The sequence below is a fragment of the Sparus aurata genome, chromosome 21 (assembly GCF_900880675.1).
Source record: "Sparus aurata chromosome 21, fSpaAur1.1, whole genome shotgun sequence".
Lineage (NCBI taxonomy): Eukaryota > Metazoa > Chordata > Actinopteri > Spariformes > Sparidae > Sparus > Sparus aurata.
This window is the reverse complement of record NC_044207.1, coordinates 34,028,292-34,054,690: the sequence shown is the minus strand read 5'-3', so window position 1 is coordinate 34,054,690 and position 26,399 is coordinate 34,028,292. Positions and strand designations below refer to the sequence as shown.

General features: G+C 39.9%; 2 protein-coding genes across 7 annotated transcripts; both read right to left on the bottom strand.

Annotated features, from left to right (window-relative positions):
* Positions 1 to 550: 550 nt before the first annotated feature.
* On the bottom strand, positions 551 to 14,779 carry saga (S-antigen; retina and pineal gland (arrestin) a). Of its 6 annotated transcripts, none has more exons than XM_030404224.1 (16): positions 11,730 to 12,157; positions 11,005 to 11,050; positions 9,197 to 9,257; positions 8,906 to 8,950; positions 8,353 to 8,552; positions 7,440 to 7,499; positions 7,290 to 7,357; positions 7,018 to 7,153; positions 6,393 to 6,477; positions 6,227 to 6,299; positions 5,329 to 5,466; positions 5,172 to 5,249; positions 4,082 to 4,096; positions 3,560 to 3,612; positions 2,495 to 2,504; positions 551 to 2,029 (listed from the first exon to the last, which is right to left on the bottom strand). In XM_030404224.1, the coding sequence occupies exons 2-16, from the start codon at positions 11,005 to 11,007 to the stop codon at positions 1,906 to 1,908; spliced, it is 1,149 nt and encodes a 382-aa protein (XP_030260084.1). In that variant the 5' UTR covers positions 11,008 to 11,050; positions 11,730 to 12,157; the 3' UTR covers positions 551 to 1,905. The 6 variants fall into 6 exon arrangements, with proteins under 6 accessions (XP_030260084.1, XP_030260086.1, XP_030260083.1 ...); XM_030404222.1 differs by lacking the exons at positions 11,005 to 11,050; positions 11,730 to 12,157 and adding exons at positions 12,895 to 12,977; positions 14,675 to 14,779 and having other exon boundaries at positions 1,906 to 2,029; XM_030404226.1 differs by lacking the exons at positions 2,495 to 2,504; positions 11,005 to 11,050; positions 11,730 to 12,157 and adding exons at positions 12,895 to 12,977; positions 14,675 to 14,726.
* Positions 14,780 to 16,025: 1,246 nt separating this feature from the next.
* On the bottom strand, positions 16,026 to 21,779 carry cldn15la (claudin 15-like a). Its single transcript, XM_030401871.1, has 5 exons — positions 21,377 to 21,779; positions 18,394 to 18,558; positions 17,692 to 17,773; positions 17,186 to 17,299; positions 16,026 to 17,035 (listed from the first exon to the last, which is right to left on the bottom strand). Exons 1-5 carry the CDS (start codon positions 21,591 to 21,593, stop codon positions 16,969 to 16,971), a joined length of 645 nt encoding a protein of 214 aa, XP_030257731.1. The 5' UTR covers positions 21,594 to 21,779; the 3' UTR covers positions 16,026 to 16,968.
* Between the last annotated feature and the right edge of the window lie 4,620 nt (positions 21,780 to 26,399).

Below are 26,399 nucleotides of genomic sequence, written 5' to 3'. Positions count from 1 at the left end.
ATGTTTGGATGCCTTTGCTCAAACAGGGACAGCAATGAAGTTCCTTGTTAGTTCAGCAGCAATAAAAGTCAAAGTTCACGATTGCCGTAGGTTAGATTCTCCGTCAGTCACCTCCATATTTTCCATCAATTATACCAAATCAAACATTTAATAATTTTGGTGTTTAATCAAAAAACTGTTGTTGGCTGCACCTTTATAAGCCGAAATCTTTTACTGTAGCGGTGAAGCTAAAAAATAAGCTTCAAGGGAGTTTATACATTTCTTATGAATACACTTGGGATCAATGAGCTGTACGGAGCCATGTGATGTATTTTGGTTGTATTTCATGTTTTAAAACAAATCTCCAGCTACTTCAGTTGTTCAGGAGAACAACACTGTTTTGCTGTGAAGCTCAAGGAATGTCATGAGTTTAGTTTTTATTGTAGTTCTCTGAGAGGTTTTTCACTCCTAGTTTTGTTTTTGGTTTAAGATATCTTTAACTTTCCCCCAAAACGGAGCCAGGACCTCGAGCCTCAGAAACAACCTGACACCAAGAAAGAGCATTCAAGAATTAATTAATCAATCAGCGTTTATTGTCACACAGTTCAAACTGCAGTCGCACAGAGCAGCACATCTTCTTTACAAGCCAAATTAAGTTTAGCTCTCTACATGAAATCTGAACTCATCAGCAGCAGTTTATTCAATCGTTTTCGGCACAATACAATAAATCTTCCAGCTCCGATCCACTTGCTCTGCTTGTAGAAAAGTCACATCTATGATGCAGTTAAGAGTCAGCTAACAGCTGCATTACTGAAAAAGCACAAAAATATATTCTTACATATTGCTTTACAAGGATTCATCACTTACTCTACTGAAGGACCATATCAGTGGTTTTGCATGTTAGTTAAATAAATCATCTGAATGAATCAGATGCAGCTGCAGTATTAAATATGGGAAAATACCTGTGACATCATCATAAATGTTGGGATGCGAACAGACGACCACGCGGACACGAGCAAACAGTGAAGAGGCCAACGTGAAGTGGAGAAAAAGGGTTTTGATGTGTAACAGATATCGCTCAATCAAACCAACGATGACTGCGACTGGCTGTGGCCAAACGCTGTGAACAAACTACTACCAAGGCGCTTAGTTGACAGAAGTTTAGTCATGCAAGCCCTCAGCTGTGCAGTGCTGCTTGGTTGCTTTCAGCTCAGTTTTGGTTCGACAGCTTCATCCACACTGTCACCAACCCTGCTGGAAGTCTCAACCCAATCACCCGAGGAAATGTTATCCATCTACATTTCTGCAAAACCACAGATAAGTTGAACCCGGACGCTTCTTTAGGTTGCAAACTCTGTGTTTGCTTAGGTTGAAATTTCTATTTATGTCTTGTCACAACTCTAAACTTATGATCTGGTCAGGTTCAGGCACAAAGGAGACTTGGTTAGAATTAGGAAAACATCGTGGTTTGGCTTAAAATACCATCCATACCACCATTTTGCCACGACTGCAGATGGAGATTGTCTCCTGTAAAAAAAAACGACGCGCCGCCACCAAAATGGCTGGAAATGTCTCTGGCTGTCCTTAAAAACATCCACTGGCATGACAACATCCGGTGTGTCTGTGGTTTGCAGAAGCGTTAACAGCTAACATTACATCCTGGAGTCAGGAGTCAGTCTGGTAAGTTTTATCACACAAGAAATTAAAAAAACAAGGACAGGAGGAGTTGGAGATAAAAACATTAGTCTGAGGGAATATGAGAGCTGTTACTGTCCTTTAGTTTTTACTTAACTGAAGAACATCTAAATGGTACCAAAACATAGAAAATCAGAGACATGGTCCTTTAAGTCTCAACTTTTTCAAGCACAAACTCTGAGGCGACTCAAACTCCCGGCTGTCTTTGCTCCCAGCCACCGACTCTCTCGCCTATTTCTCTTTGGGCGCCATGTCTTCACCACCCGACACGTTTCCTTCTTCTTCCTCGTCGTCGTTCATCCCTTTCAGGTAAGAGCGCTTGAACTCCTGGAACTCCATCTCCTCCTCCACCTCACTACAGACAACACACACACACACACACACACACACACACACACAACAGCAACGTTGAAGCAGAACTGCCAGCTTACAGATTCAAGATTCAACTGAAAACAGGACTTTTTATGTAAACAGACACATATAATGAACAGGATAGGACGACATGAAGAAACAGAAAAGACGACGGGGGTTAGGTGACACTGCCGGTGGACACACAGGATATAAACAGGAGCTAATAGAGGAATGACAGCCTATAAAAGAGCTGATGAGGTGATAAAAGATCCTGGAACAGGAGCTTGTTCCTGAATCATCGAAACAAAAGCAACACCGGACAGAGAACACTGTGAGGCTCGTCGTGAAGCTCACTGATCTCTGCTCACTGTTCACTCATTCATTCTAAACTCCAGATGCTTCTTTGACAATAAAAAACTGTCAGTAAACATTCAAACTATTTTATATTGTGATTGAGAAACCATCTTACCCCTCCTTCACTGTTGGCAGCAACAAAGAAAAGACAGGAAGAACCAGAAAGTTTAGATTCAGTCGATCAACTTTCATTCACCTTTTGTTTATATGTGGGTCATTCCACGCCAGCTCACCCAGAAATCAGAGCTGTCCCTTTTTTCACTCGTGAATTGTTTGATCAGGTTAGTGACTGTCTGTTTATTCTCACCCTCACATACGTCTCATTTTACACCTGACTGGGTGGAAATTTGAACATGTAAGGATCATTTACAACATGTACTCATTATAGAGTTGTTGGTGAATGTTTACAGTCAACAATAAATAGTTTTAAAACATTAATGTCTCCTCTAGTTTTCACTTTGTTGAACCAAATGTTGAATCTGTGTAGTGTTAATGTCAGTCTGTCACATCGACAAGTTATTTTGGAGCCCTGCAGAAAAGACGGTGCGACACAGCTCATTAAATAAATCGTTAGAGCACTTTTTAAAGACACTAAACGACAACTCAGGTAGATTCATGTTTCTTGATCAGACTGATTCATTGAAGCAAAGTAATATCACCCTCCGTGATACTGAAGGAGAAAAAGATTTGTTTTCATGACACTTTTTTGGGGTTGTAGGTCGGATCTGCTGCCATCGCAAAGCTTCAGTATTTGACGTTTCGTGAAAGGGACTCAAAAATCTACTTTGCTGCCAACTGGACCTTCAACATTTATTTTACATATACGACAAAACAAAAAAGACATTGTTACGCCAACAGCAATAAATAATACTTTCAAAATAGAAAAAAAAGATATTTGTTCTGTGTTGCCTTTAAGGTTTTCTATCTGTTTGATACCCACTGAGCCTGTTTTTCATTGGGTTCAGGAAATTAGCACTTTAGCTTGTAATGGTTTTATTTTGTTTCAAGTATCTGTAGTACAGCTGCAGGAGCTTACATAAAATCCACCACACGAACTGGAATGGCGGCGATGCGTTGGTATGAAATGACCCATATTTGAACAAAAGCATCATTATATACTTATTTTAGAGAAAACCATGTTGGTCTGCATTAACACAAACAGAGTGACGTGTCGCCTCACCTGCGTCAGGTTTAGGATGCATCAGTTTGAAGGGAACCTCCAGGCCGACCTCACTGCAACACAAACAGAATCCAACGTTTCTCACTGCAGCCGTGTTGAACGGATGAATTCACAAAACACACGGCTGCAGTCACGTCAACTACATGTGATCAACTACGCATCATCCTGAACAGAAAAGGACAGAATACTAAAAGCTTTTTAAAGGTTTAAAATTATTATACTTCATTATCTGATGGATTAGTCAGTGTGAAAGTAAAAATCACTAAGTTTCTATTCAAGAAAAGCATTAAATTAGGGATAAATTGCAAAAGCAGAGCTGTGGCAGCCATGTTGGTTTTCTATTCAGTCACTTCAGTATAAACGACTATTCAAACATTTTAATACCGGCTGCTGAAAGAAATATTCTGTCATCATTTCTTCACAAATATAATGGAATGACACTTAAATATATTATAAAGACACACTGTGTACAGTCAAACTGAACAGAGTAATGATGGTAAAGTGATAAAAAGTAGAACCCACCTTGATCCCATCATCCTGACAGCGTGGCAGACAAAGACAAAGATGAAAATTAGGACAAGTCAAACAAAATCGGGGCTCAAAATAAAACGACAGCAATTGTTTACATAATAAGATGAATAAATTATAAAAAAGATCTGAGTTAAAGCAGCTGCAGGGAGGTTGTGCTTGTTGATTCTGTCGTACCACCGCTTCTGCCTGTCGCAACGTACTTTTAAAAATATGTTTCTGACAAAATGGTTAAAATAGTTCTAAATAGTTTTCTTTTATAAGTTGTAAACCGGTGACGGGCTTTAAGAATATTATATCTAAGAACAGCCAATCTTCTCGCTGATGGTCTCGTTTTCCTGCGCAGGTCAGCAGCCTGAACACCAGGATCATCATTTTAGCAGCTCCAAAAACTACAGGTACGCCTCCTTTAGATGTTGGATAGGAAAGTGGTGGCATTCAGCCTTTTTTTGTGGCGACTCAAACTGACTCAAACATGAAACTAAACCATCTCCATCTGTAATCATGATGGCCAACACAGGTATTCTGAGCCAAACCAACTGTTCTTTGTGCCTAACCCAGATCAGACCACAAGCACAGCGTGGTGACAACACAGAGATAAAAAAACATCCTAAAGTTGAAACATTCAAAGAAAATAAATGTTCAGTTTTAACTTATCTGTGGTTTTGCAGAAATGTTCATAGCAAACATTTACTCTGGAGATTGGGTTAAAGTTCCTGTAATTACCAGTTTCTTTGCCATTTATGAACAGAAGACATTTTTAGTTAATATAACCACATGCAGCAGTGTGGCCCTGAGGTACGTATCTTTCTCTTTAGCTACTAAATAACAATGTTCACCAGCTCGTCTCCAGCTGTGTGTCTGCTGTTTGCTGCTCAGCAGGTAGTGTTCAGAGGATTTAAAGAGATTTTTCTCTGAATATGACACTACAACGGTACCGAGACAGAAGACAAACAGTAATTTTGTGTGCAGGCAGATAAAAACGAATTTAGAAACTCAGTGTAAACCTCCGTAATGCTGATGCGGAGTCAGCTGATAAATCACTGTAACCTCGTCACCACAGACAGACAGACATGTGACTGACCCTCCAACGATCAGCTTCACCATGACCCTGTATGAAACCATGATCCCCATCACTTCCTTCAGCACACCCTCCTTGATACTGAAAGAAAAGAAAGAGATGTTCTAAGAGATCCTCTTTAATCTGAGCGAGCTGTCTTAGTGTCCTACTGTCTGCTCACATGCTTGATGAGGCCAGATTGGTGTCTTCGTGCTTCAGTTTGCCGTCCAGAGCGATGCCTCGCCTCTCCCTGTTGTTGGCCAGCAGAGGCAGCAGCTTGTAGACCTTGTCCAGGGTCCCTCCAGGAGCCACCGAGTCCCTGAGACATCAGACACACACACAGACACACACACACACACACACACACACCAAACATCAGTCGAATTAACAATAAAATCAATAGTATCAATGATTCTATTACAGAAAAACTCCACAGTTAAATCAACATTGTTAACTTCGTCAAAGGATTTCTTGCAGTTTTAATCTCTCAGCGCACACTGAACACAAGACACATCTACTGTGTGTCAGCAGGTTTTGTAACGTGACTGTAGCGTCTTTGTTTTGGCGAGTAGTGTGTTATAGTCTGCATTAATCTGCCCTTTGTGTCACGGATGGAGTCACATCCAATGGCCTCGTTCTGATATATGAGCCCTTTATGCTACATCGTAGTTGCCAGTTACAGCAGTTCACAGTACTTTAGTGTTTTCTCATGTTTTTCTGTTCAAAGTGCCAGAACGGCACCATCAGTCGTAGTTACCAGCAGGCTCCAGCAGGGGGAGCTTCTGTTCAGGTATTATACCTGAGGAAAGTTTGTGTCCCTGCATCTTCAATTCAAACACTCTCCTGTCCATGTTTTTGGATTTCTAATTGAATTAATTTCTGATAAGGTTGCTGGTCCGACACTGGTTTCTTCTTCTAGCTACGAGGATTTTCAAATCAGTAACAGGGAAATCTCACAAGAGAGGAGAATGTGGAATCATCGGCCAGTGGTAGACGGATACAAACTGTCTGCATCCTGTGAATCAGGCTACAGTGAAAAGTGAGTTCTGTGATTCAGCAAATCAGAAGAAATCACACACCCTTGTTCCTCAATGGCCACAGCTTTGACGTAGGCGTCATTGGAGTACAGCACCACTGTGGAGACCTGATCCACTGAGGAGACACGGAGAAACATTTCATTTGACATGCAACAAACATTGAGATACTCCTCAGTCTTCCTCCTCCGTCAGGAAGTATCGTGCTTACCGGAGAGGATGATGTTCTTGATGTTTTTGTTGGAGTCGTTTTTGACGTTGACGTGCACTTTGATGGTCTCACCGTGGTAGTAAATCTGGAGAAAGTCAGAGAAAACATGTCATCTTTTTATAAATATCAACTTAAACAGACGTTTCTGTTCCACTCATCAGAGTAAAGTCTGTAGAAAAATGGCACCATCCACATATTGATTGGTTCCCTATAAAGCTCACAATCACTGTGATATTCAGTCTGACAGCAGGCTCCATTCAACCACAAAAATAAAGGATTTCGACTTATTAATACAACCAGTAGCCATGTTGCTCCTGCTGCCCAGCAGTGATACGCAGGTAAACACAAGAAGGTGGGAGATAAAAAAAAGTTTCCGCTTTAACGTGCTTATCAAAGGAATATAAAATGCAGCATGTTTCATTATCATAATTCAGAACTCATAGATTAATTTCTTCATCTGAGATGCAGGTGTGTGATGAGTTTTCTGATCCGGTGAGTTTTTAGACTTTGGATGCTGATATTGAAAACTCGTCCTCTCCTTCCTACAGCTGCTGAATGTTTTTGTGTGCGCTGGAAGAAAATGTCAAAATCATGTTGTGTTTTGAGTGTTTGTGCAGCATCTCACCTCTTTGTCCAGACTGGCCTTGACATGAAGCGGTTTGTCCGACATGACGAAGTCCCTGGTGGTTTCAACAGAGGGCGCCACTCCCTCGCCTTCTGGAGCGTACTGGACCTTCCTGAGCATCAGCTTCACCATGCTCCTGGACAGAGCAAATAATCAAATAAAGAACTGAAATCTCAAAAGACTTATTTTCTTCCACTCAGCTACAGTTCTGCGTCTGTTTAAAGGTAAATGTAGTTGACGGTGAACACCTCAAGCTTCACGCTGAGACTCACCGTTTGCGTATTTTAGCATCCTGGCTCTCAGCGCTGAACGCTTGGATCTCAAACTCCACGGCACATTGCTGCAGAAGAAGAAGAGAGAAGAGGTGTCACCATCCTGTGACTGTTCACTTCATCACTTTGATTCCTCCGTCAGGTTCTTACCTTGCCGACATCATGGGCCGCTGGCTGAAGGGCCACTGAGCAAGGCAGGTTGTCAGGGAACTGTAACAACAAATCAACACTGCAGTCAATGAATCAGTCTTTGTTACAGACCGCTTTATTGGGTTATTCTTTCATTTACATAGAAACAGTTGAACTATGAAATACTGTGAACTAGCTGCTGCTCCTGTTATTTAAATAGCATCTGAAACAAAGTCATCAAGCTTCTCATGGTTCAACTTTTCTTTATCGCCTCTTACATGTAGCATGCCTGCAGTTAACATCCTGATCAAACTGTACTCTAAATTGGAAATACTTGTGATTTTAGCCACATCATCATCAAAAGGCCTGTCAGTGTGCTGAATAGGCCAGATTCAAGGTCTCTTGACAGTCTGGATGCTTACGATAACATAGTTACAGAATCTCTAAATTGTTCTTGTAAATTTCTGATTCTTTACAAAGTTCAGCACTTTAATCTCAGAAAATTTAGGTTTTTTTCACAGTAAATTTAGAACTTTTATCTCTGGCAACAAAAGAAATCCTTCTCCAAATACTTCCCCGTTCCCACTGCAACTAACCAATCTGATGACAGAAATCAAACTGAAAACCATCAGGAGAGCAACAACCCAGTAAAACTGAGTACAAATGAGTTTTTGTAATTTCAGCTACAGGTAAACGTCCCTGTCTCCCTGTGATCTCCTAAAATTAAAATGCTGTTCAAGACAATGGAGCACACTGAATATTATATTTTTCACCTTGTAGTGTTAATCCTATACGATTAAAACATTTTTTCATGGCGTAACGCAACTTTATGACAGAGAATGGCATTAAAAGAGGACAGTGACGGCTCACTGACAGACAGCAGCTCGCTTAACAAGGTATTTGTACTCTGTTACCTCTGTCGGTCTCGTCTCACCTCAAAGAAGAAGGGGTAGGCGTTGTCTCCCAGCTTGCGCAGCAGTTTGGCCTGTACCCTGGTGTGGACTCCCTTCTCGCGGTCCTGCAGAGGTGGGTACACCTGACGGGTCGACAGGTACAGTTCCCTGCGGAAGGCGATTCCCATCACATCCATGTCGTCTCTGCCGTACCGGAAGGTGCAGGACAGAGTGACGAAAACTGGAAGGACACAGTGATGAATGATCAGGAGGTTCAGACCACTTATATGTTCAGGCGACTGTTAGTCACTTATTTCTTTGATTTTTGTGTTTTGCACATTATTTTACTCATTCTGCACACTTCATCAATATTATTTTGTTGGCATCAGTGTTGTGAAATGGCCAAAAGTTAAAGAGATTTTGTTGAAATATTCGTTTGTTAAAAGTGAAAGTCACCTATACAAATAGCACCTGAGGAATAGTCTTAAAAGTATCTGAAATTAAATGTTTGCAAGTATCAAAAATACAATTTCCATACATTTCCTTAATTCTTGATCTACATCCTGTAAATGTAAAGTGTGTGTGGGCGCTGACCTTTCCTCCCCTGCAGAGCCTCAGGATCGATGATGACGACGCCATCTAGTGGTGACAAAAAGTAAAAGCTCTTCAGGTGATCAAATAAACTTCAACCCTCTTTCTAACCACAATCATTAAAATGAGTCCAACAGCTTTCTGCAGATGTTCTACAGAATAAAAAGACCATTCATTCTTTTAACCAAACAACAGGAGGAGACCAGAGGCAATTCCAATATTCCAAAATGGATTGATGCTTCAGGGAGATGATAAACAGTTCTGACTCTGGATATAATCTGGTGGAGGACTCACCCACTGGGTCCACGGAGTCAACGCGGTCGACAAAGTCTCTTTTCCCCATGTACACTCCAACCTGCAGCAGGAGAACAGATTCACTGATGAGCAGTTGTATCAGGATCTCTGACGGCACACAGAGCCGTCATTTTGATTTGTTTAAAGAAATTTTAAAAGACTTGTTGGTATTTAAAACATTTGAAAAAGTGAAGTAGGATCATGTAATAGTAAATTGTTAAAATGTTAATATATATTAATTTTCCACCAGGAGAACCAGATTCTGACACAAACACTACAAACATCTGAGTCATGGAGCCATCGAATCCATCAAATCTACATTAAAACCACTTTAACACAGGGCCTCTCTGCATTGTTGTATTCAAAGTGATTGAAGCACTCAGTGAATTCTGTCGCTGCATATAAAACCTTTAAAAACAAACAAACTATTTGCTGATGGCAAAAATACCGATAATTTTACATGATTGTATCTGAAGAATAAGTTTATAACTTGAACAGAAGAAAGGCTCAGGTGTAGTGAGTGTTAAAACTTCTTCTCTCTTCTTCTTCAACTCTTTGTTTATTGGTGGATCAGACAACGACTTTAATGAAAGGTGCATACCGCCAACTACTGTATCAGAGTGTGCAGATGTTGTTCTTGGGTTTGTATAATCAGCAGCTATAATTCCAAACATCATTACATAATCAATACACTGCTGATACTACAAATAATATTTATTAGCCAGATAAATATGTATCTTGCATCTCTAATCGTTTTTCACTTTGAAAACTGAAATGCTTTGTTTTAGTGTCAGCACTCATCTTCGACAGAGACTAATGATATTTTGATTGTATGATGATGACCGTCTCATACATATCACACAAATCCATAAATTCATACAGGCCAGGACCAGCAGGGGGCGCTGTTCACATCTCCAAACACCGGATTAAAACAGAAAAACCAGTACAGCATCCATCAAATCTTCAGACTATCAAGCAGCACAACAAAATCAGCAAATCACTGACAAAAACATCCACGACTCATCATAATAAAAACGTATTATATAATATATCTGAAACAAATGTATTGCTCGTCTGTTCACCAGAATCTTTCAGGTGTTGTTGAGTCATGTCACAGAACATCAGTCTTTGACAGAGATGTAAAACCCTCTTCTGTGGTGAGACGTCTGGTTATTAAACTTGAACACTATAATCTGACATGAAGCTGTCCGTCATGCACGTGGCTCTGTTCAGCTCACGTTGCCGTGGCGACCTGGTGAGGATCAGTCAGCTGAGAGGCTGAACTGTTCTACAGAATTAAACGCAGTGAGACGGAAAAATCATAACACTAAAGGACAAACATTTACTGATCCGCTGTGTCTGAAGTTGTTACCTGCTTCAGTATTCATCAACACACTGACATGTCTGAGGGAAGACCTGCAGACAACTGAGGGACATATACCTGATCATATCTGCTTTTCTTCAGTCAGTATTTTAAGAGAAGAAGTCTGTTTTCTTTACAGTGGAGAAAAGTTCTCGGCATCAAACTTCTAATAACTGATGTATCTCGAGCAACAATAAATGACACGTTGTTTAAGCAGCACATAGCTTACGATCTTCTTCTTCATTATAGCCTTTGTGAAAAGTTGAGAGATTTTCAAAAATATAAAAAGAAAAGTAAAAAACCTCACAAATGGAGGAGGCAAAGAAGGTGAAGAGGGAAAGTTATTAGACAACGAGCTAAAACTAGAGTGAGTGGACGAGCATTCACTCGATGGAGAATTCTCCGGTGTTGTGTTTAACTCTGCTCCAAGTGTGTTTCCTCTCACCATCAGAACTTGAGACACTTCAGAACCGGCATTCTTTCTACAAAACCTGAAAAAAAGATGGCTTCCTCGTGATGTCATCAGTTGTAGATTATACTGTTTCTCAGCACTTGCATTGAATCAGTGAGACACACTGTACTGTGTGACTTCTGTAGGCAGGATTCAGTGTTTGCATGAGAAATACCTCCATGTGTGTTTTTATCAGCTGGTATTGCTGATGATGCCCTGCTGGAAAAGCCAGCATAGACCAGCGACAAAACACAACATATGCTGGACCGGCTTATGTTGTGTTTTGTTGCTGGTCTATGGCTAAAATGGTCTGGTGGCTAAACTGGCTGACTTGATTAGAACCTCTTGAACTGGAACATTAATATTGCATCATTATATCTACATTCCTCTTACTTTTTCTATGATTTTACCCGTTTTATCACCTTTATTCCTTTTACTTGTAGCTAATCATGTTGACTTTTTGTGTTCTCAAATGTTCTGTTGTGCCTTCTTGTTTTAACTCTTACTCGGCTTCTTGTGTTTGGTACAACTGTATATTCTGTAATATTATCTTCCTGAGTTTCCTGCCTTTGCTTATTAATCAAAGCACCTAGTAAACTCGGTTTTTAGTTTATTATTATTTTCACTTTCACTACTTTTTAAACTTTACAGCCGGTCTTACACCACACTGGTCCCATTCTTACTGCAATGTATGATAGATTTTTACAGCTGTATCATACCTTTTATCACGGATGAGCTTCTGCCTGAAGCTGAAGGGTCCAAATAATATGCAGTCAGACGTTGTTATGCACCAGGCGGTGCTCCGCTCGTACGCGGTTCCTCCCCTCGGTTAGCCGTTAAAGCGGCCGTTAAGCTAACTGTTAAAATAGCCGTTAAGCTAACTGTTAAAATAGCCGTTAAGCTAACTGTTAAAATAGCCGTTTAGCTAGCAGGTGAGCTAGCAGGTGACTCCGCGGGTTTGTTGTAGGTGAGGAGTAAAGACAGCCGCCATTTAATCTCCGTCGAGCACAAAATACTTCCACAAACTGCTCCTCGGATGTTTTGTTCGGTCTGTGTTTGTTCTCTGCTCGATATCTTCCTCCATTTTTGTAGCAAAGCAACAGTAACGTTTACTGACGGGTGGACGGGGTCAAAGGTCAATGTGACGGAGCGGAAGCCCCGCCCCTTCTTGTTTACATCACGTGACCTTATTTGGTAAAATGTTTGTCTGGTATTGAATGAAGAGTATCGATACCGTCTTAAGTGTGATTTAATGAATCACACAACCGATGTTTGAAAGTTTATATTTTAATTATTATTTTAAATTAAGATAATTTTTTGATTTTGTCATCAAAGTAAGGAAACATCAGACTGAAAATATGTCATTATGAAAATATCCCAGGAGACAGTGTCGTTAGTGACGTCACAGCTGACAGCGTCGTTAGTGATGTCATCTGCTTACATAAACATTGTAGAGCTGCTCCTGTGTATCAGCAGCTTATTAACCTTTAAACTGACAAACATCGTGTGTGTGATTCATGACATGATTCAAAGGGATCTTTGTATCTCTTTGTTGACAACCGTCCAAAGTAAATTCTCTTTTGTTCAGCTGATCTGTGCTCAGTAGAAATCTTTGACAGTCCGACTCCTCCTGTCATCGCTGATGTCATCGCTTTTAGACCCATTGGCCGAGTGCCATCAGCTTCTATTATACTGAGAGGAGGCTGACATCTCTACTGTCTACATGTACGAACAGCACGACAGGTGAGAGGATAATATGTGTTCTTGATTTTTTTGTATTTTTTATGTTACGTAAGGTAATCTGGTTCTGCTGTGGACTCCTGCAGTTATTAAAAGTAGGAAGGTGTGTGGGTGATGTTGTATCATCTGAGACTCTTCACTTACCGACTTGTCCTTGCAAATCTTCTTGAAAACGACATTTTTTGGACTCATGTTGAAGCAGATTGAGGGTGACGAGTCAGCAGCACCTGGGAGGGAAACAGAGACAGGAGAGGATGGCTGTCATCTTCACCGAGGATGCTGGGAAATCATGTCAATACCAGTTTGTGAGATGCCTAATGATGTCTGAAACACCTTTTAAAAACATAATTGATTCAAAATGGATTTAAAAATAGCTTGCTCGTAAGACCAACAGACCTCATACAATCCCCTCATTACTTTGTCTAAAGGGATCTTAAACAGAATCTAAAATCATCTGAGCGTTTTTGTCTTTTTCACCACAGAGTGACGTCCTCACACATTAACATCATCACACAACAGCATCACACAAGCTCTCAGACTGAAAATTAATGTTTTTTATTGTATTTTCAAACTGAATTTACTCATTAGTTTCTTCATGTAGCTCTATGGTGTGGTTATTAAATACTTTAACTAAAATTAAAAGATACACATTCAAACTTTACATCCTGTCTGATGCTTTTTAAATCAGCCCAAAACCAGCAGAAAACAGACATTTTGCACATTTTAACAAGAAAAAGCACTGAAAGCAGCTGATTTTGGAAATATTTGCTGCCATTTGATTTTTGTTATTTTCCTTCTGTGAGCACCAAAAATCCAAACCAGCTTTCTTTGCAGGTGAACTGGAGCGGAAGCAGAATTATTACAGAAGAAGATGACGACACCTGTACTTTGGTGGAGTTTTGGCGCCTCTACTGGCACAAATACAAATTGCACTGTTACACACTGAAGCTCCTTAATCCTTTTAAAAGCCTCTCAGACGAGTTTCACACCTCGGCAGCTGAGAACTGTTCAAACTAACTTCCTGAGATCCTTCAGGACTCTAAAGATTTGGCTATAACTCTCACAACAAGTAAAGTTGGAAGGTTTGCACTAAAAAAAACAAAAGTCTTGCTGTAAAAAGTCATTAAAGTTGTTCATGTTTCACTTCTGCCTTCATATCAACAGATCTTACATATCTTTACCGTACATCTCTACATATCTTATTTATTTTATGGTCTAATCAATTTGATTCTCAGCTCAGTATCAGATTTATCAGCAGCTTTACAGTATGAAGAACATATGAAAAGACATTTGGATGAGTCGTTCTGTTTGTTATTGAGCTCCAGAAATCCTGATTTCACTGATTGATTTGATCAATTATTATGTCCATGTCATGCACATACAGTGTCCAACCTTCCTGTGATTACAAGACACTAACAGGACAGTTGCAGCCGCCAAACAGTTCATTTAATTACAAAATTACAAATTATTTTGCAGAAAATATTCTTTTTCCGCTCCAGAGAAAATCTGCAACAACATAAAAAAGTCCAACCAAAAGGAATCAGCCTGAACAGAGGAGATCTGAATAAAAAGCACGTCCCTTAAATCCTCATAGACGGGACATTAAAACAAGAGATGAACTTCAGTCACACAATAAACAAAGTCTGCCTCCTCTGAACTGACTCTGAACCTGCCGGTCACAGCTGATGGTCCAACACAACAGCACAACTCTCCTTCATGAGAAACATCTTCCTCACAACCTCCTGAATATCACAAATCAATCAGCACGGGAGATGTCCCAGTTAAACACATTTTTAGTGATGTATTGAATTTTTAAGTGATTAAACATGTCAGTGTGGATGACATTTAATTAAACAAATCACAGAACTGAAACAAACATGTAAAATATGTGAGAGAGGAGATGTTCTGTCAGAACCGGACTCACCTGTGTTGCAGCAGTAGAGGTGGAGGTGTGAGGTTGGATTGGAGGAGGAGACGGACGAGGCTCTATAAGTAAACACCTGCTGTCCGTCACAGCCTCCCTCGCCCCCCTCGGCCAATCAGCTGACCCGGCTGTGAACTTTGACCAACCCTCAGTACTGAGAGCTGGACCGCAACGTCCAGACAAACGGACGGACGGACGGACGCAGACTTCCTGTGAATGAGCCGACTGAGAGGATTGAAGCTGGTTCCCCCTCCGTCAGCACAACAGGCCAGATTATAGAGAGAGAGGGAGACATGGAGGATGGAGACGGTGCAGTGAGGGGAATAAACCACCACATTCATCAATAAATAAGAATATTAAATATTCTGCACTGATTCTCTACGTACACACAGATTAATCCAACACCTTTACGCATATTTTAATCTGAACGATGTTGTTTCAAAGCTTCTCTGATTGGTCGTTTCTGATGTAAACAACCAACAGTTCAAAGAACATGTGGACATGTGAGGTCATTTCTCTTTTCTTCTCTCTCATCACTTGTTTTGTTTGTCTGTAGATCTCTGAAAATAATATTAATTAGAAGTTTTAAACATTTATTTTAGAAGAAATAAAGGATTAAAAGACTTTCAGCTGATTTTATCAGTTTGATGCAACATGGAGTATGAATAAAGTCATGTTAGAGTAACTTCAGAGTGTTTAACCTGATGCCTCCACTGGTCTGGTGTCAGTTCTTCCACCAGAGGATGTAAAAGAAGCATGTTTACCTCCTCACAACAATTTGAACAGTAAAGTACCACTGCAGTCTTTGTTATTATCGACCTCTGGGTTTCAGTTTAACCCCCACATTTACATTTTGGTTTGCAGGAACGTGTCACCAGGAGAAACAGCGAAGATGTTTTCAGACTTTTGACATCCAGAGTTCGTCCAGAGGGAGCCTGAAGGTTGAGCAGCAGGTTTGATCCAGTCTACAGTGTGTGTGTGTGTGTGTGTGTGTGTGTGTGTGTGTGTGTGTGTGTGTCTATACATAGACAGAGTGATGCTGTGGAGCTTTAATCCACAGTTCTGCCTGTCAGCAGGTAAACAGACAGAGGTGGATTACTGCCCTGCAGCGCATTAATCATCATTATTACACAGGGGATTACACACACACACACACACACACACACACACACACACACACATGCACACACACACAAATACACACACACACACACACAACATACAACATGCACGTGCAGGAGTGAACTTATGACATCTCCTAATTTTAGGCAGAGTTTACACAGAACCTTCATTTTAATCTGCTTCATGTTACTGAAATTAACACTAATATTGATTTGAAACCAGACATAAATACATTTCAAAGTGTTTATTATTATATATGGCCGCAATTCATAAAGACATGTCAGAAAGAGACCCACGGGCCTCACGGGTCAGCACCAGACAACTACAGAGAGACACAATAGAACTACAAAGAGATGAACAACGTGCACGATTAGACTCACAATGAATACAAAGAGACACAAAAGGACTTTCAAGAGATCTGATTTGCAGTTTATGTTAGAAGGATGTGGGTCTGTGATCCATCATGATGGTTCTACTGGGATAAACAGCAGCTGCACCAGTTTGAGAGGCTTCACAGGTTGAGTTGTTGTTGTTGACAGATACATTAACAAACACATCTCTACATGTACTGTCTGACTAACTGTGTGTACGAGCTGTACAGAAAGGTTACAGTGTCGTCCATGTTTGTGTTCAGTCGCAGTTCCCTCAAATATACACGTGAAAACCAGGAGCTGACAGTCAACCAGTCCGAAACAGAAAACAATCAGAAAAGTCGTCTGTCGTGTAAAACAAACTTTATTCAGATTCTTATAAACTGCTGACAGAATTACACAATCATCAACAATCACCTACAAATCATCTTTAGAGATTCACAAGATTCAGAATTAAGATTTCACTCAAAAGCTCTAAAAAAATAAGCAAATATTTCAAAAGGACAGAAAAAAAAAGCGTCTGCAGGTCTTCAGACGTGGACACGGTGTTTACAGTACGTGTGTGTGTGTGTGTGTGTGTGTGTGTGTGTGTGTGTGTGTGTGTGTTTGATATCATCACAGTCACATCTGGAACAAACATCTGGTCCCCTCAAAACAAAAAAAACTTATTTTTGGGGTTATAGTTTTGTTAAAGTAGTTTACATGCATTTACATTCAGGACCGGGTTGAGGTCCGGTCTGGTAAATGACAGCGAGCCTTAAGAATGTCCTTCAGAGTGTTCGGACGTGACGACACGCGCGTTTAGACGTAAGCTCGGGCGTCTGGATCTGACTTGGCTGTAGCCGTGTAGACCTTCCCCTGTGGGTAACTGCAAGACAAGAGAGAAGAAGAAGAAGTCAGACTCGGACTTTAAGAGAGAATCACCCGCAGTTATCGATGAACAATACGTGAAACATTTGAGCTTTGAACTACGTGATGTATCGGTTGTGAAATCTCAGGTGAGGCGTGTCGCTTGTACCCTCTCTTGGCTCCAGGTGACACTTTTTTACAGGCGGAGCAGAGTAAAGCTCCACCCAGGATGTTCAGACTGGCTGCTCCCCATCCCAAGAACAGACCGGTGCCCAGCTCAAACCTGCAGACACACAACACACAGTCAGACAACAAAAACAACACACACACAATAAAAGAGTCATTGATTGTAGATTTTAAAGTTCTCTCTGAAGAACTGAAGGAGGAGAAGAACCGAGAGACATAAAGATAATCAGGTCTTTCTGGGTAAAACTGTCCTCATACTGTCCCTGATACAACAAATACCTTTTAGTAATAGTTTAAGTAAAATAAACATATTTTATATTCAGTAGATTAATCAATAACACACAAAGAGATCAATTCTCGTCTGAGAAAAGTCATGTTTGTGAAATATCTCCCGTGTTTATTCTGTTTACTCTTCTTCTCCTTTCTCAAAGCTCCATCTCTGTTTACGCTGTCGGTCCTTTCATGAAGTGTAATGAAGCGTCAACTCACTTCATGCCTCCGTAGAACGGGTCGTAGAAGTCCTGCACGACTCTGTAGGCGTACCAGGAAACTGCGACCATGCAGCACAGACCTGCAGCACACACACACACACATATTACAGGTTAATTATAATTAATCTCTCATACAAAACACCAAAACGCTTCACACAGGACTCAAAATCAGCTCGTCCAAACAGAACAGCAGCACCACAGGAGGATCATCTCGTGTCAGTAAAGGTTGAATGAGTCACACAGTTTAATTTCTACAACTTAAAGATACTTTCTGCAAAAACCTCTGTTACATTATTAATGTTCTGTTAAAGGTGAACACAACACGACCAGAGTCAGCGTCAAATAACACTTTCAGGACAACGAGCGTGATTTCTATCAAAGACCTCGTAGTCTTATACTTTCACACACGCCTGTAACGACTGGACAATATGAAATCTAATGTCTTTATCATTCAGTCCAGTCAGTTTCTGGCCAAATACACAAATATGATCTATGTTTAATTTATATAGTATACGATATAAAAGACGATGACGTAAGTGCAGCAACATGAAGCTTATAGAAGTACAACACGACTCTACAAAGCTGAAAGTTTACGCACTACGTTGATGTTGATTAACTTCTTTTTTTTTCACTATTTCGATTTACTACTCTGAAGAGAAAATATGTTTTAGAATGTTCTACACATGTTTTGTTGACTGACCAGCGAGGACGCTGAGGATTCCTCCGGTGACGGCGATCTTGGCCTTGGACTGTTCGGTGGCTGAGCCGATCTTGATGCACTTGAGTCCGAGCATAGCCACGATGATGGAGCCGAGGCCGAGCAGCAGAGAGATGATCATCAGGGCGCGACACGCCTGCACGTGACCTGCACAGAGGAAGAGACGGATTCACCACAACGTCAGTGAACATCAGAGAGAAGCTTCTCCTCGTTACAGAGACGTCAGAGTCTCTGCATGTTGATCTTCTGCAGGACGGTTAGAGACGAGACTGATGATCACAACGTGCACCAGTTGTTTGTAGGACTGCATGATTAATAGAAATATGAGCAGGAGTGCAAATTAACCAAAGTGCAATGTTCGAAACACAAACACAGTTTAGTTTTCAGTGAAAGTGAAAATTGTGACGCAAAACTTAACATTTTACATCCAATCACATGTAAAAATCTGTCAAAACAATTGTGATGTGACTGTTTTATTTGCTTTTTCTATCCTGAAGATATGGAAGTGAAAACGATGGAAGAACACCAAAAAAGTTAAATAAAAAATGTCCTTTACAAGCTAAATTAAGGTCAAAGTTGAGCCACATATAATCAGTATCTCACGTAAGTTTCCAAAGACGCTGGATTTTGCTACAGAATCAATTAAATGTATCAAACATCCATTTTTATACCTTTTATTATCTAATCTAATCCTATAAAATCCATCTCACTCGTCTTGCAGCTGCTGTGATGTGGAATATGTTGAAAACAGAAAAATAAAAGGGAGGAACAGGAAGTAAGTAGTGTGTGTGTGTGTGTGTGTGTGTGTGTGTGTGCGTGCGTGCGTGCGTGCGTGCGTGTGTGTGTGTGCGTGCGTGTGTGTGTGTGTGTGTGCGTGTGTGTGTGTGTGTGTGTGTGTGTTACATTACCCAGCTGTACTTCTACAGTCACTTATTGACTAAGATGACCTGTAATGATCATAAAAACCTGCCACGCCTGTTTACGAGCCTCACAGAGTTTCAGCCGGGAGCAGAACGATGAATCAGTCGAGGCTCAAACCGCCTGATCGGCTTCGTTACATAAAACTTATTTAAATTAATTTACACGTCTCCGTTCGAGTGCATCAGGTTAAACACTCCTTTAGTTTCAAAACCCAAAAAGCTTCAGACGTTCAATCTTTGCAAACTCAAAAATATCCACAAAAGCTCCCAAAATCTGTCTGCTAGGATTTAGTTAAATGATCGACAAGTTGTTTTTGATTGATTGTATTTGATTTGTGATTTGACTTAAAGGAACAGTTCGCCCAAAACTGTAAATCCAGTCACCTCCTCCTCCTCCTCCGCTGTGATGGAGAGTCACAAAACATCTCTGTAGCTGAACTTGTTTTAAAACGTAAGAAGACTTACATACATACATTATTTAGACGTGATGCTGAAATCTTTGCTGTATCTTCGTTGCTTTAGTGAAGATTGCGTCTTAAAAAGAGTTTAAATAACGTTTTCTCAGATGAGTTTGTGACCTCGGGGCTCCTGCAGACCTGGATCACAGCAGACGAGCTGCACGGAGACATTTCATGTTGTTTTTATTGTTGTTTTTAACATTTTAAATCAAGTCTCCATCTACTTCAGTTGTTTAGCAGAATGCTAGCTACGAAACTTCACCTCAAGTACTCGAGTATTTTGATATACTTCCACTAAACTACATTTTGCAGGCATTGTACATTCTACTCACTGATTCATTTCTTATCAGTGATCAGATTTAAAATCCTGCTAATTCAAAATGTCAGATATTTCCTCTACCTCTCATATGTGTTATTCTTTATCATAAGTATTATTTGAAAAGTGTAACTTGACTTTTCTGCACTTTTTCATCTCTTCCTGCCATCAGCATCAGTAAATCTTAGTCTTCAAATTAAATCCCTAAACTCAAATGTGAGAACAAGAAACAACCAAAGATAACTTCTAACATATTTATTTACATCTTATCACAGTAAAACCTGATTAAAGCCAAACTGAAGCGACGAGGCGACACTTCCTCTGTTTGGTCTCTGCAGGCGTTTCCCTCCATTTTATTGTCAGTGATCAGACAGGAACAGACTCAAAATGGCGCCCAAAAGATAATCTGACAGTGTGACGCATCATGTGAGAAGAAAAACGTTGAATTTACCAAACTTCACTATTTAAATCACAGTTAAACATGGTGATATAGTTGTGTTGTCTTTGTCGGAGGTTAACAGAGACGGATTTTCAAATTTTAGGCGGGAAACTTCTTGTCTGTTGGAGTCAACAACCTTTGGTCGAGTGGATGTGAAACGCTGCCACACGGCACGCTGGGCTGTTTCCTCTGCAAACGATCTGATGAGCATAAAATGTTTTTAATCTTTTATATGAGACTGAAGTTTTATGAGAATTAGAAGCTCCACTGAACAACCAGTGAGGTTAAAAAAAACAACCTAATTTTCTTTTTTTAAATTGTATTTTTGCGCTCAGAAGCCGAAACCTGGTAGATCGTTAACGTCCTTCAGATTTATGACCTCATTATATGATTATATGACGAACTTGACCTCAATCTTTCTTCTCCTAAGATTCTGTTTTACCTACGATCAATGAAAACGCTTCTGAATAAGTAACATACGTTTTATAATCTAATAAAAGGTCGTTTGATTTGACAGTTTAAGGAGCACGATTGGATGATTCTTCTCTTATTTCATGTTTCTTGCCTGATCATTGAATTGGCACTTGTCGAAGTCTAGAAACGTGATCAAATCTATTTTTTATTCAATCTGAGATTATTTACGACTTGATTATGTTTGCTTTATTTAAAAATTATGAAATGTTTGTTTCCTCAAGAAATCTAAACGTCTTATAAATCTTGTATGAAAGTTGATCTTTGAGTCTCATTCCCGTCACCAGACGCAACAATCAACTTTCTCACTTTGACATTGTACATTAGGTTTTAAAACTCAGGTTCAGTGTTCTCGTCTTACCTGGGAGGGCGAGCATCGATTCAAAGTCCCTACACTCGGCGATGCCGGCGCTGTTTTCAGCGCAGGAGTGCCACAGGTTCTCAAACTGCCTCAGGGAGACGATGACGCTGCCGGAGATGGTGGAAATCTTCCAGTAGTCGTTAACCAGCGACGCTCCGGTGACCAGCCAGCTGATCAGGCTCATGATGAACCCCGTCGTTTCCAAAGCCGTCGACATGATGGCAGCGTTTACAGAGAACTCTTAAAGTGACACAAAGAAATCCAACCAGCGTAAGAAGCGCAGGGTCACAAGGCCGGGTCGTCGTCGGTGAAGCCTCAGTGGGTGCAGTCAGTCAGTCGGAGGCTCTGGTGTCTCTCCTTCAGTTATTCTTGTTAATCTGATGTCTGTGGCTCGAACAGGAGGACTTTACACTCTGACAGGGGCCATAAACTACTGGGAGCCGCTCCCTGTAGTTCCCCACCGCCTCCTACTCAGTATTGATGATGATGATGATGATGATGATGATGATGACAGTGAGTGTCCAGCCACACCTCAAATAACCTTGAACCGTCCACACAGCCAGAATACATGTTAGCTAAGTCTGCAGAAGTACAGATAAGTTCACGCTGGATGTTCAACTTTACGTCCGTTTAGGTTGAGTTTTATATCTCTCTCTTATCACAACACTGTGCTTATTCTCTGATCAGGTTCAGGTTAGGATTAGGTAAACATCATGGTTTGGATTAAAATATCCGGCTTTGGTCGCCACAAACACGGCTAAAAAAATGTCCCCCACGTCTCCTTTAAGGGATCCGGTGCCTTCTGGTCTGTATCGACCCTCCACCTCCTGATGTGACCGCCAGTAAATAAACTGTAATGTGAACATGACTTCACATAAACAAGTACAAACATCCACGTATCTGTGGTTTGGACACTGGACCAGCTGTGAGTCTTCATTTTACGTCTGGATTCTAAACTCTGTGACCTCTCATGATAAATACACAACACAGAGAGTGAAGCGTTTGTTTACACTAAAATCCTCCATGTGCAGAATGTGCCATCATATCATTTTCTGTATGTCGTGTTTTGTAAAATGATAACATTATTTACTTGGAGGCTCCAGAGAAGCCCACTAGGTTACCTGCCTCTCCATCAACTGTATTATCTTTTTCATTATGTATCATTATTCTGTTTTAGGATGATTTTACATCCAGATCATCCATCTAAGATTAAAATGTAAGTTTTCTGACGATAGACAATGAAAGATGTCAAGCACCCAAGAAGCATCTCCCACCGCATGAAAAGTGTGAATTTAACAGCAAAATCTGTGCGGTAACAAATTATTATTAATCATTTTAAATGAAAATACACTTCTAGATAAAGTCAGGTAGCAGCTGCATTGTAATGTTTAATTCAACAAAGTTAAAGCACGTATAAACATGGAAATGTTCTAAATGACCAATCATTGGTTCTCAACAATCAACTTGCTTCTATTCAGCGTTTTTCTGATTATCAGCGTCTGTGATTTTTCTGTCAGACTGCCAATAAAATAAATACATTTGAAAATGTGCTGCTTTGGCTCTGATGCAGCTTCCTCTCATACAAAGTCCCGCCCACAACGCTATCTGATTGGTCACACGTCACAATTAATATCCTCTAAACGCTAAGTAATCTGAATCTTCAAAGTAACTTAAGTTATTAATAAATGTGGTGGAGAGGAAGTTAAAAGTAACAGAGAACAGAAATACTCGAGTAAAGTACCTGAACATTGAACTGAAGTACAGAACTTGAGTAAATTGGACTTTACGGTGGTTTATGGTGATATATTGACTCAACGATTTTCATTCTTTTTGTTTCAGTCTCCTTGATTTCCAATAATCGTGTCAGTATCGTTCCTGAAATGATGATATCAGACGAGCGCCGACTGTTGACATTTTCTCCTGCTGACTGGGCCAAAGAACTTATTTTAACTGAAACCACGATATTTTCATCACCAAAGCTTGTTGTTGCATCTTAAAACTGATTAACTTTGCAACAGAAACAGATCAATAAAAGGACAGAGGACGTGTTTTGTCTTTTAATTCAGAGGGATTGTTGATGCACAGTGTTGTCGGGTGACTCAGGCGGTTTTTGTTGTCATGGTGATATTAGATAACGCTGATGTGACTCTGATTATTGATACTCTGTAGTGTGTGTTTGATACTTATGTCAGAGAATTAGAAACATGTTTTCCTTTTTCTTTAAAAGTTACTGAAAGGAACAATTTGTAGTTTTAGGGAAAATAATCAAGAATCAGACTGATTTTCATGACTGAATGAACAAACTGACCTTTAAGTCAAGTTTATTTGACAGCACAGTTCAGACACGAGGCAACTAAAGTACAACGGCACAGAATAACATTAAAATACATTCAAAGTTACATTTAAATACATTAAAGACAAGTTGGAAGACATCAAGAAACAAAACATTGAAACAGGGTTAAGAAAAAGGACAATATGCTAAAATAGAAGAGGCTTAAAAGAATAAAAAGGACAACACAATTTCATACTGTTTTTTACTATTTTCATAGTGTGCTTATATGTGGCGGACCCTGCCATCTTTATAGCTTCAAACAGTGTTCTGGGACCTTATTTTCCTCTGAGAACAGATTGTATATTTAGTTATGGAAACAAAACCTTTGTGTTACTACTTAATATTGATATTATAAATATTAAAATTCAGAGTTTGAATTTCTTCTACAAAACTACGTAGTGCCCCTTTAAAAAAACAATTAATCGATGATCGATCCAGTTGTCGATAAATTTAGTAGTAAGCTGATTGATTGTAAGATTTGTTTGTCACATGATCACACTGACATAAGTCAGAACTGAACAGAATTAAATGGATCGGAGCTAAATTAGAAACTTAAATAAGCAGCAGTGGTTATTACTCCGATACTGAGATAAACATTTATTGCAGTGAAGCCTCGACATCTTTTATTCTGCTGCTCCACATTAAAAATCATCTTATGGAGGGAACTGAAACCTCAGCAGCGTCACCGCCGTCCTTTCTCTTCGTCTGATCACCTCTCACATGTTTCCTCTGGTGAAACAGATAGATGTGTACAAACATGGAGAAAGAGGAAATCAGACTCCACCGCAGGAAGTACAGGGACACTAAACATTTTCTTGTCCAAATAAGGAAGTCAGAGTCAAATGAGCGAGGAGAGCGATGACGTCGTCTCTTTTATCAGTTCAGATCTGTTGATGTGTGTTGGTTTCATCCTGTAAAATTCATGTCGGTCGCTCAAGAATGTTTTAAAATGTTTCAAATGTTTCATTCAAAATAAATAAATGCTCCACGACGTTCGCTGTGGCAGATGTTTTTTTTGGCAGATGTTTTCTGTGTCTGCTGGTTTCAGGCTCAGAAACAAGCAGCTACAGAGACGAGGCAGGTAGCAGGTTGTGAGAGTGGGTCAGTGTTTTATAGCTTTATGGTCAGAGACCGTTAATGTTTGATCGCCATGAAAGTCCAAAGTCCAACGCTTCACACACTTTCTGTCCTGAAGCAGAAACACTGTGAGACAAGAGCACAACATGAAGATCAGGAAAGAAATAAAAGAGATGAAGCACAACAGGTCAAAATGCTTTCATCAGTCAAATATCTCACTTTTCACAACACATGTGGATGTTTAAGTAGTTTAAGGAGAAATCCACCCATCAGGGTTGAACAGTAATGAGGCATACAGGTCATATTTAAAAGAAAAAAAGTTTCAGAGAAGAAATTAAAACTCAGAGTTTTGATATTTAGAAATATTTATTTTCTCCATAACTGAAGAGAGGTGGAGTTTGTGGGAGTAGAAGCCAAATACATGCTGTTCTCTTTGTGGCCTATAGGCGGCTCTGCCTCATAATACTGAATCTAAACTCCTCATGCAACTGATGAAAGACACATTTCATACAAACAACACAAAAACTGTATATCAAGTATAAAGAAAATAACATTTTTTGCGTTTTTATTAATAGAAAACAGTTGCATCATGTAAACAAACTGTATTTAAAGGGTTAAAATTCTGAAAATGAATGAATATAAATAATATGATAATTATAAAAATAATAATAATAGTAATGTTTTGTATTTTCACGTCAGTTTTTCACCTGGAACATTTTGTGTACTAAATGTGGTCTGAGTCATTTTTATTCTTTTTTTTTAACAAGTTGCATGAGGATTAAAATTAACATAATAGTATCATAAAATGTTAATGTGACGTAAGATGGACAGTTGCTGCAGCAGCGCGGCCGCCCTGTGGTGGAAAATAGTGTTGCAGCAATCGCAGGCTCCATTTCATCTCTGCATTGTGATTTGTCCCAATGTTATCAGTTGTTATAGTTGTATGAATGTTATTAGTTGCCTTGATGGAAGGAGGTAAACCTTCACACCTCAGCTCACACACCTCCACTACATTATGCAGAACGTGAAAATAAACCAGAATTTGTTTTGTTAAAATGTCACTTTTTATTAATTCAGGTAATTGTCTCTATTCATCTCTCATTCTGTTTAAATAAATGTGTTATTGTGACGACTTCCGTTGAAATTTCATGCTGTATCTGTTTATCCAACGAGGCAAATTTGTGTAAAACTCTTTCAACATGTAGATGGACGTGTTTCTGATTCCTTCTCCGTCGTGTTTTATGTTTGATGTCGCTGATGGTGCCACATGATGCACAATTTCTCAAACGCAGAAACAACATGCTGCTGATATATAGATAGATGGATCTATGTTCATACTGTATTTGAGACAATGTAGCAGGAACAGTAATGACTTGATTTGTATCAGGCTGTGAAGAAGAACCAGCCTCACATACCAACAGCAGCTCTACAATCCCGTCACTGTCCTCGCAGCTCATCTGGTGAGTTCACTTTCAGCTGTAAATTTCAGCTGTCAGCGATCAAGCCGACAAACAAGTCAAACCAGCTCTGCGGCCCAGAATCCAACCGCAGCATCCGGACACACCAGCTTTTCTCTGACTGCAGCAGAACTCACATGGCTTCTGCTTTCTCACA

Coding starts and splice junctions, on each gene's coding strand:
- saga (XM_030404222.1), bottom strand. CDS start 12,942: ATGAGTCCAAAAAATGTCGTTTTCAAGAAGATTTGCAAGGACAAGTCG. Junction 7,358..7,439: donor CGGCCCATGATGTCGGCAAG/GTAAGAACCTGA, acceptor CTTCTTCTGCAG/CAATGTGCCGTGGAGTTTGA. Junction 5,250..5,328: donor AATCTGGCCTCATCAAGCAT/GTGAGCAGACAG, acceptor CTTTTCTTTCAG/TATCAAGGAGGGTGTGCTGA.
- cldn15la (XM_030401871.1), bottom strand. CDS start 21,593: ATGTCGACGGCTTTGGAAACGACGGGGTTCATCATGAGCCTGATCAGC. Junction 18,559..21,376: donor ATCGATGCTCGCCCTCCCAG/GTAAGACGAGAA, acceptor TCCTCTGTGCAG/GTCACGTGCAGGCGTGTCGC. Junction 17,300..17,691: donor CCGTTCTACGGAGGCATGAA/GTGAGTTGACGC, acceptor GTGTGTCTGCAG/GTTTGAGCTGGGCACCGGTC.